The sequence below is a fragment of the Nicotiana tomentosiformis genome, chromosome 6, assembly GCF_000390325.3.
Source record: "Nicotiana tomentosiformis chromosome 6, ASM39032v3, whole genome shotgun sequence".
Taxonomy (NCBI): domain Eukaryota; kingdom Viridiplantae; phylum Streptophyta; class Magnoliopsida; order Solanales; family Solanaceae; genus Nicotiana; species Nicotiana tomentosiformis.
In genome coordinates this window covers 139,137,733-139,149,138 of record NC_090817.1, presented here as the reverse complement: position 1 = coordinate 139,149,138, position 11,406 = coordinate 139,137,733, and the positions used below count along the sequence as shown (strand labels likewise).

Genomic DNA, 11,406 nt, shown 5'->3' with positions numbered 1-11,406 from the left:
TGAATCAAGTATAGAAAAAAATGTTGTGTGCACCGATCAAAACAATGGACAACTGCTCTCAAATCTGATCTATAAGAAGACTGGTGCATATTCAAGGATCGCTGCACAACTACAAAAATTGATTCTAAACCTTTCTAGTTCTTAGTACAAACATTGTATTCTTGAGTTTACAAGTGCCATAAAAGATAGGAAGAGATAAATCACAAAAAGAGAGTTGTGTCAACTTTACAAAAGCTATTATGACTGAATGTTGTTGATGGTGAACAAACCAAAACCATCATCATTGTAACATATTATCAAAGATCTAAGAAGTCTCTTGTGATCCAAGGGAAACTGGATATAAGTACCTTATCGATACTGAACCAGTATAAAAATTGTTGTGTCCCGTTATCTTTCAGTTTGCTTAGTTTACTTCTATTTATCTGTTCACTGTGCAGAATCTAGTCGACTAAACTCAAATTTATTCAACTAAGTTTTAATCGACCACAATTCACTCCCCACCCCCCTCTTGTTCTTTCAATTGGTATCAGAGCGAGGCTCACAAACCTTGCTTAACAGCTAGTGAGAAAAAGATCATGGGATCAAACACAGTCGTCAGTGCACTATTTCAAGAGGGAACTTCTCAGGTACGACCTCCATATTTCAACGGGCAACACTTTTCTCACTGGAAAGTTCGGATGAAAACATACACTATGTCATATGACATCAAAGTTTGGCGTGCGATCAAAAAGGGAAATTTTCCAGTTCCGTCAAAGAAAGATGAGGATGGTCAAGTCATATTATCAACTGACCCACTTGATTTAGATGATTACACTAATGAACAGGCTGCTGTCATAACTGTGAATTCCAAAGCAAAAAATCTTATGTACAATGCTATCAGTGGAGAAGAGTATGAAAAGATTTCGAGCTGTGAAACTGCCAAGGAAATGTGGGATAAATTGGAAGTAACATATGAAGGAACCAACAAGGTAAAAGAAACAAGGATCAATCTTATAGTTCGTGACTATGAACTATTCCAAATGAAAGATGGAGAATCAGTGGAGGAAATGTTCTCCAGGTTCAGTAAAATCTTTGGAGATCTAAAGTCTCTTGGTAGACCAATCAAAAGTGGAGAACAGGTCAGAAAAATCCTTAGAAGTCTACCCACAATTTGGCAGCCCAAAGTTATTGCTCTAGAATGTTAGGACCTTGACAAAATGTCCTATGATAAACTTAGAGGTGATCTAATTGCCTTTGAGAAAACTCACATGGACAGGCAAATTCAACATAAAAAGAAGAAAACGGTTTCCTTTAAAGCAACTGTTGCTGAATTAGAAAATGAAGAAGAGGAGGAAGAACATGATGAAAATATAGCCATGCTCTCCCAAGTTGTGACAAGCATGATGGAGAAAAACAGATATAGCAGAAGAGGTAGATCAAACTTCAGAAAAGGAAGGATGAGCAATGAAAATGATAAAAATGATGGAAGATGCTATGAATGTGGAAAATACGGACACATTCAAGCTGATTGTCCAGAATTGAAAAAAAAACTAAGTAGGAACTTTCAAAAGAAGAAGTCTTGTGGAGCCTGGAGCGATGAAGAAGAATACGACCATGAAGAAATTGCAAATATGTGTTTCATGGTCACAAAAAAAGATAACAATAAAGACTCAGATAAGCCTGAGCTCATGGCAGAAAATGAAGCAGATGAGAAAGAAGACTCCGACGAACTCTGTCTTATGGCAGACAAAGGAACCAGTGAGGTACGTCTTCCTTCGTATTCCAACTGGTATAAGCTTCAAGAATTTGTGGATATTGCTCTTACAGATATCGAATTTTTTTTAGGAGAACTCAGAAAAATCCAAAGAGAAAAGAAAGATTGGGCCCTGAAGTTAGAAGTATGTGAAATTAAGCGTGACACGCTTCAAGTTAATGAACTTAAACTTCAACTGAATGGATTACTAAAATCCACAAGTCATAGCTTTGTCAAATCAAATCAGATTGTTCCTCATACATCTTTGATTAGAACTAGAAACTCTCAGAGATGCTCTTATTGTGGTAAAAATGGTCACAACACTAACCAGTGTATGAACAAAATCAGAGCAGAAAGAGACTCTAAAAATCAAAAAAAATTCATTGTGTTTTTACTATGGAAAACCTGGTCACACTTTTTATCATTGCAGGATCAAAGACAACAGGAGATGGGTATGGCGACCTAAATCCATTAGTCAAGCTAACACTCAGAAGTCTAACCATTCAGGACCCAAGCAGGCTTGCGTACCTAAAAATAAGTAATTTTGTTTTGCAGGAACACCGCAAGAAGAATCAAAAAGAAAAATAATATCTTGACAGCGCGTGTTCCAGACATATGACTGGTGACAAACAATTATTCAAAATTATCACCAGACTTGATGGAGGAACAGTTACATTTGGAGACAAATCAAAAGGAAATGTAATTGGCGTTGAAAAAGTTTCTCGCAGCTCAACATGTGATGTAGATGAAGTGTATCTGGTTGAAGAACTTGGGTACAATCTTCTCACCATTAGTCAACTATGTGATGATGACTATGAGGTTCGGTTCAAAAAATATGGTTGGTTTATTGAAGATGAATCATGTAAAGTTATTCTCTTTGGAAATAGGGACAAAAATATTTATACTATCAGTAACTTGGAAAGCTCTAGTAATCAGATTTGTCTATCTTCCATTCTTGATGACCCCTGGGCATGGCATAGAAAACTTGGTCATACTAGCATGCATACTATTCATAATCTTTATAAAAACGATCTTGTCATCGGTCTTCCAAAACTAGATTTTTCGAAAGATCAAATTTGTGATGCATGTCAACTAGGAAAACAAACCAGATCCTCTTTTAAAGTCAAAAATATTGTCTCCACTTCAAAACCTCTTCAACTATTACATATGGATCTCTTTGGACCTACTAGAACTGTTAGCATAGGTGGTAAAAAGTATGCCTTTGTTATAGTAGATGATTTTTCTAAATTCACCTGGGTTATTTTTCTGAGCCACAAAGATGAAGCTCTACAAAACTTTAAAGTCTTTTGCAAGAGAAATACAGCGTGAAAAAGGTTACTACATTTCCTCCATAAGAAGTGACCATGGAGGAGAATTTAAAAGCAAAGCTTTTAAGAACATCTGCAATGATCAAGGGATCTCTCACAATTTCTCTTCCCCAAGATCACCACAACAAAATGGAGTGGTAGAACATAAAAATAGAACTCTACAAGATATGGCGAGAAACATGATTTTGAAAAATTCTCTCCCACACCACTTCTGGGCAGAAGCCGTAAGTACAACATGTCATATCATAAATAGATGCCTTATTCGACCAATACTCAAGAAGACTCCATATGAACTATGGAGAGGAAAAAGACCCAACATCAGTTATTTCCATCCCTTCGGGTGTAAGTGTTTTATTCACAACAATGAAAAAGATAATCTTGGTAAATTTGATCCCAAAAGCGATGAAGGTATCTTTCTCGGATACTCTCCTTTCAGTAGAGCATATACAGCTTTTAATAAGCGTACTTTATCCATTGAAGAATCTATACATGTTATTTTTGTGGATACTAACCCTCATTTGAAGAATGATCATCTTCCCGAAAATGAAGAAATTTCCATAGTGCCAAAGTCTATCGATACAAGTGGAATTACCTCTGAAGAAGTGACTGATCGGCAAGATCAGTCGACTATGCCTTTGACAGAAAATTAGGAGTCCACTTTGATCGGTCCAACTTACTCTGCTGAAAAGGAATCAGAATTAGTCATCCCAAATGAATGAAAAAGCGAACCTGGATATCCCCATAAGTATATCATTGGGGACCCATAGGAAGGGATGAAGACTAGAAGATCTCTAAAGCAGACATCAAATATCGCCCTCATATCCCAACTTGAACCAAAAAGGGTGGACAAAGCACTTGGTGACAAAAGTTGGATAATTGCAATGAAGAAAGAGCTTGATCAATTTGAGAACAACAAAGTATGAAAATTCATTTCTAGGCCACTAAATGCATCTATTATTGGAACAAAATGGGTATTCAGAAATAAGTTGAACGAATCCGGATAAATCGTGCGAAATAAAGCGAGACTAGTTGCTCAAGGTTACTCACAACAAGAAGGGATTGATTATGAGGAGACTTTCGCCCATGTTGCCAGGTTAGAATCCATTCGCATTCTATTAGCTTATGCTGCTCATAAGTATTTCAAACTATTTTAGATGGATGTGAAAAGTGCCTTCTTATTTGGATTTATTTCTGAGGAGGTTTTCGTTAAGCAACCTCCATGATTTATAAATGAATCCTTTCCTAATCATGTCTACAAATTATCCAAAGCTTTATATGGCCTAAAGCAAGCTCCTAGAGCCTAATATGAAAGGTTAAGCTTTTTCCTAATTAAACATGGATTCGACAGAGGTAATATTGATACTACTCTTTTCATCAAACGATCATCTTTAGGCAACCTAATTGTACAGATTTATGTAGATGATATTATTTTTGGTAGTACTAACATTGTTTTGTGCAAGAATTTCTCAAATATCATGAAAGGAGAATTTGAAATAAGTATGATGGGAGAATTAACCTTCTTCCTTGGACTTCAAATCAAGCAAACACAGAAAGGAATCTTCATTAGTCAAACAAAATATACGAAAGAACTCATCAAAAAGTATGGTATGTTCAATGCAAAAGCCATAGGAACACCTATGAGTCCGTCGACTACTTTGGATGAAGATAGAAATAGTAAGAGTGTTGATGAAATAATGTATCGAGGTATGATTGGCTCATTACTCTATCTTACTGCTAGTCGACCAGATATCATGTTTAGTGTTTGTAAATGTGCTAGATATCAGTCAGCTCCTAAAGAGACTCATTTGACTGTTGTTAAACGTATTATCAGATATTTAATAGGAACAGTCGACTATGGATTATGGTATGAAAGTCTGGAAAATTTCAATCCCAAAGGTTTTTCAGATGCAGACTTTGCAGGAGATAAACTTGATAGAAAAAGCACAAGTGGAACGTGTAAATTACTTGGAAAATCCCTTGTAGCCTGGCACAACAAGAAATAAAGTTGTGTGGCCTTATCCACCACAGAAGCTGAATATTTGGCAATAGGCAATTGTTGCACACAAGTACTATGGATCATGCATCAACTGTTAGATTATGATTTACATCTTAACTCTGTTCCGATCATGTGTGACAATACTAGTGCAATCTGTTTGTCAAAAAACTCTGTGCATCATTCTAGGGCTAAGCATATTGAGATCAAGCATCATTTTATACGTGATCATGTTGTTAAAGGAGATATTGTGTTAGAATTTGTTAATAATGAAAATCAGTTGGTGGATATTTTTACAAAATCTTTGCTTGAAGAAAGATTTTGTTTTCTTCTGAACAAAATTGGCATTTGCACAATTCCCTAATAAACATGGTTAATGTCTTAGCACTTAATTAGTCTTTACTCCTATTTGAACTGACAGTACAGTTTTGCAGAAAACCTTTTCAGTTGTCTTTCATACGTCTCTCCAGAAATCGAGGCGTCCTTCTCTTTGTTAAATCCTCCTCTCTCGAGTGTATCTCCCACTTTCTCAAGGAACCAAAACTCTCTCTCTCTCTCTCTGTCTTTCTCTTACTCATGGCCAAAGCAAAGCCCTCTCCCTCCTCTTCCTTGCAAAGAAGAAGCCACCGATTCAAGAAAACCAAAAATAATCTTGTTAATATCGAATCCTCCGAAAGCACAGAAAACCCACTCACTAAGGAAGAATCAAGTGTCTCCCAAAAAGAAATCCTCATATCTCAAAAGAGGGCAGAAAAACGACCAATCGAATCTATCCCCAAACAATCGTCTCAGAAAAAGGTAAAAACTGAAAATATTGTGTTTGGTCCTGAAGACAAGATGATTTTCTATGGTCCCGAAGACAAGATGATTTTCTATGGTCCTGAAGAAAATACTACATTTATCGCCTTCAAAGGAAAGTCAATTGTATTTGGTCGCACTGTGAGCTTAAAATCTATGCAAAACTCTCGCCGTGATGTTCTGTCTATTTTTGAAACTTAGAAACTTGTCTCCCTATTTGCTATTGTTTGTGATATTGTCTATGAAGAACCTGTGCGCATGTTTTATGAAAATCTTTTTTGTGAATGATAAAGAAGATATAGAAACCATGGTCTTAGGAACTCGCATTATCCTTGATTCTTATCAATTTAAAAAAAATCTTTGCCACAAAGTTTGTTGGATACAACTTCTTTGTGCAATGTTCCTGGACAGATAATTTTGAAGTATCGTTTGATGAGGCCAAAAGTGTTCTGTCTGACAACCCCCCTGATATAGGTCCTAAGAACTTGAAGTTTGACTTTTAGCCCATATTATCTCAACCACTTTGTTACCCCGTACTGGTTAACTCAGTACTTTATCTCTTAGAGATGTATTCGTCCTGTATTTTTTGGTAAATAGTAAAACTATAAACTGGTTAGTCTGGATATGCCAATACATGCTTGAAAGTATCAGGGACGTTTCCTCATCTGCGAGCAGCCTGCCGTATGGTCTACTAGTTTCTCACATCCTGAAAGTCATGAAAGTGGACCTATCTATCTATGTTCCAAAGATTATCTCCAGCACCTATTATAAAACTGCCTTTGCTATGACGGGGTATACTTTAATTGAGGGAACCTGACTTAAAAAGGACAAAGCATCAGAAGTCATTCGTACTCAGAGCAGTGGAGGAATAAAATTTGAAGCCATCAAATCCTCTTCTTCAGATCAACTGATGCTGATGCAGCATAACTTTGCAGATATCAAAGACTTACTAACCTCTATGCAAGAACAAGTAGACAAGATCAGAGAAGTAACCAAGGAAACCGCGACAGATGTGGCCAAACTTAGGATCACTCTTCAAGCCACAAGGAGGCAAGGGATCACGGACAAGGAGGCAAGGGATCACGGTCATGCAGGATGTTTCTGAGAAGCTAACCAAAGTCACCAAAGACATTGACGCCTCTTATGAAAGCTTCTGCACTAAAGTGATCAACACCCTGAAATACTTCCTTGGGAGACATTGAATATTTAGGAATGACTAAGACAATCTTTTTGCTTTTTATTTTCTTTTGGATGTGTCTAGTATGAGCATTAGTCGACTATGATCACTAAAACCGCTTAGTTGTACAAATTTTATGCCTGCTTAACTAGTACTATTATCTTATCTAGAATTATTACTCCAAGTAGTTTTTTTTTCTCTCTTTTTGATTGATATCAAAGAGGGAGAAAGAAAGAGCTGCAGGTATGAAGGTGAACTACAACTACAAACAAGTGTGTTACAAAAGAGTTGCAGATTCATCAACAACCAGATTAAAGACAGGGCAAGCACACTTAAAAACCAGTACAGATGCAGATTACCGGTTGAATCTCGAAAAATAAAATGTGTCACATAATTCGAAACGGTAAGAGTAACTTAAAATGTGGTGGAAATTATTAGCAAAGTCAAAATTGAATTCAGGTCCTTTAAAGGCTGCTACTCTCACGTACTCTCGGTGGTTTTCTGTTTCTTTTTCTTTCTTTATTTATTATATTATTTTTGTCGGTTTATTTGAAGGTTATGTTGAGAATTGAGTGCTACAATATTCAAAGAAGCAACGTCTCTTTATGTGCACTAGTATTTATGAACGTGCGTTGCACGTTAATAATGGTACATGATGATTTAAATATTTATTTATATAAAGGAACAATAAAATTTAATTAAAGAGATAAATTTTAAGTATAATAATACAACAATCATCTAAATGCCGAAAAATATTATCACATTAGCATAATACATGAATTTAAAATAAAAGGACATTGTCAAAACTTACACAAATGATCAATATTGTCATGTTAGTTAGATAATTATGTATTATAGTTTAAAAGTATTTAATATGATGGTATCTTAACGAACACTTTTTTGTGGATAATATTTTTTGTGTATGTTTCCTCCTAATGCTCTGGTTGCTTTTAAATATTTAAATTTAAATTTTAAAATACTGAATTGAACTAATCAAATTTAACTTCAAATATTAGTCAAACTGACTCTTAATAGTGTGGAGTATAAATTAAATTAAATACGAGGGAGTAATTAGTACTTACTACTTAGCAGTTTTCAGGACGTCTCTAATCAATCACTATTATGCAATCACGTTTTCTAAGATTACTTGTTGTGCACATTGATGCATGGTAGGGGTTGGGAACAGTGTGTCACGGCCCAATTCTCCATACGTAACACGTTGTGACGGTACCTAATCTCTAGGTAAGCCTAACACAATGCGAAAATAATAAAATGAAAGTAAAATTTAATAACTAAATGCAACAAATTACTAAATAACTGGTAACAATGCCGCTCGGCATGTACAATAACCAACACTCTAGTAATACACAGTATTTCCAAAATTCGAAACATCATAAGTCACAAGTTACAGAAGAAAACTAGTATCTCTATACACCATAGTCTAATAAAAGAAGTACAGAAGGTAATTGACCTAGGGGAGAATAGAGGGGGACTCCGAGGTCTGCGGACGCGGCAGATATACCTTGAAGTCTCCAAACTGTCACTATTCACTGATGACGTGGCTGATAAGAAGCACCTGGATCTGCACACAAAATATGTGCAGAAGAGTAGCATGAGTACACTACAACGATACCCAATAAGTGCCAAGCCTAACCTTGGTCGGGTAGTGACGAGGTCAGGTCAGAACCACTGGTATATAATAATAAGACAGATGATATAATAAAATGAAGTAAAATGGAGAAGTTAACAGAAAGTACTCACAAAGCAATAACAACACAACACAATGAGATAACAACAAGGGCGCTCCCGAGATACCGTCTCGTAGTCTCAAAAGTAAATACTCAACGGGAAATCTCCCGAGATACCGTCTCGTAGTCCCAAAAGTAAATATGCGAGGAGATCTCCCGAGGTACCGCCTCGTAGTCTCAAAAGTAAATGTGCAGGAGAACTCCCGAGGTACCGCCTCGTAGTCTCAAAAGTAAATGTGTAGGGAGAACTCCCGAGGTACCGCCTCGTAGTTTCAAAAGTAAACACACAGCTCAAACTGATAAATACAACAGTTAACAGCAAGAATCCTACAGTTAAGACCGATAAAAATCAAGGAGAAACAAGAAATCAACTAGGCATGCTGCACAGAGTTCAAATAAGCAGTTAAAGCACGTAGACATGCGATATTAGACTAAGCAGGATAACTACACATGCTGGTATAACTAAATTAAGATGAAATCAGGTTACTATTTAGTAAAAATCGGGGTTTACAAAAAATAGCTCGTGTACGCACTCGCCACCTCACGTACATGGCGCTCACATATCACAACAGTACCAAATCCTTAGGGGATTCCTCCTCCCCCCCCCCCCCAAATGGCCCAAACTAGCCAAAAATAATTACATATCATAAATACAACAATAATGGACTAATCTAATTAATGAAATCAAGACTTTAACAAGAATTTCGAAAATCGTCCTAAAAAGTCTACCCGGGCCCACGTCTCAGAATTGGGTAAAAGTCACAAAATATGAATACCCATTCACTCACGAGTTCACTCGTACCAAAATTATCCCAAACCGATAGCAAAATCCCAATCAAAACTCAAAAACTTAGTTGAAGAACTTCTCCCATTTTCTCCAAATTTCTCAACCAAATTCCTAAATTAAATGATGAAATCAACTATAGATTAATAGAATATAACCATAAATGAGTGAAGAATCATTACCCAATAGCTTCCTATGAAAACCCCTCAAATTATCGCCTAAATCTGAGCTCTCAAAGTCCCAAAGTGAAAATAAGATCAAACCCTCGTAATTTCCCTTTTTGTGCCTAGTGATCTCGCACCTTCGAACCCATAGTCGCACCTGCAACGCCGCGCCTGTGAAAAATTCACCGCAGGTGCGGACTTGACTTACACACCCGGGTTCGCTTCTACGATCAAATGGCCGCACCTGCCAGTACGCGCCTGCGAACAAATGTCCGCTTCTGCGGACTCCCCTTCCAGCTCACTCTCCGTATCTGCGGAACATCAAGCGCATCTGCAGGCTCGCAGATGCGGAAATTCCCTCGCACCTGCGACCCCTTGCCATCTCCTCAATCCTGCTTCTGCGCTTGGCCTCTCGCACGTGCGTGTCCCTACTTGCGGCCAACCCACCACAAGTACGATTACACCAAAAGCTTGAAAGCTTCAGCAATTACACAAGTCCAAATTTCGATCCGTTAAGCATCTGAAACTCACCCGAGGCCCCCGGGACCTCAACCAAACATACCAACAAGTCCTAAAACATCATATGAACTTAGTCGAGCACTCAAATCATATTAAACAATGCTAAAAACATGAATCACCCTCCAATTCAACTTAATGAACTTTGAAACTTCAAACTTCTACAACTGATGCCGAAACATACCAAATCACGTCCGATTGACCTCAAATTTTGCACACAAGTCATAATTGACATTACGGACCTACTCCAACTTCCGAAATTGGAATCCGACCCCGATATCAAAAAGTCCATTTCCGGTCAAACTTCCCAAAAAATCGACTTTCGTCATTTCAAGCCTAAATGAGCTACAGACCTCCAATTCATATTTCGGACACGCTCCTAAGTCTAAAATCACCCAATGGAGTTAACGGAACCGACGAAACTCCATTCCGGAGTCGTCTTCATACAGTTCCAACTACGGTCAAAATCCTAAGACTTAATCTTCCGTTTTAGGGACTAAGTATCCCAAATCACTCCGAAACCACAACAAAACCTCCCGGCAAGTCACATAAGCAGAAAAATATACGGGGGAAGCAGTAAATAGGGATCAAGACTAATATACTCAAAATGACCGGCTGGGTCGTTACACAGTGGCAGAGCCAGAATTTTAGTTAAAGGGTGTCAAAATATATAAAAGTAAAACATACCAGAAAATTAAGGGGAGTCAATACATAATATATATATATATATATATATATATATATATATATATATATATATAATTTATTTTTTACCTACCTACACTGTAGTTTTTACACGAAGCGGTGTCATTGACACGCCTTCTTATAAGATGCCACTAGTTGGGAACATACCTAGTTAAAAAGGAGAAGCAATTTAAAAGATAACTTAATAGTGTAACTAAATTAAAATATATTGATAGTGCAAAAATATTTTATTTAGTCAATGCATATACATAAATTTTCTACCGTAAATCCGGTAGTACAAATAGTTATTCAAAGTCGTTTAGTCTAAAATTGACAACAAAAATGAAAGGGGGGAGATAAATAAAACCTCTAGTATTTTACGTGCAAACAAAATAAAGTATGGATATTTCACCGTTCACACGTGATGTTGAACGCGTGCGACGAAAGGTCCTTCATTCCCATGACGTGAAAAGGTAACGTCT

At 37.0% G+C, this 11,406-nt stretch overlaps 1 protein-coding gene across 1 annotated transcript; it reads left to right on the top strand.

Annotated features, from left to right (window-relative positions):
* Positions 1–575: 575 nt before the first annotated feature.
* On the top strand, positions 576–1,184 carry LOC138894844 (uncharacterized). Its single transcript, XM_070179574.1, has one exon. It carries the CDS (start codon positions 576–578, stop codon positions 1,182–1,184), a length of 609 nt encoding a protein of 202 aa, XP_070035675.1.
* Positions 1,185–11,406: the final 10,222 nt, after the last annotated feature.

Bases quoted from the DNA above. Each gene is read 5' to 3' on its own strand.
- LOC138894844 (XM_070179574.1), top strand. From the start codon at position 576: ATGGGATCAAACACAGTCGTCAGTGCACTATTTCAAGAGGGAACTTCT.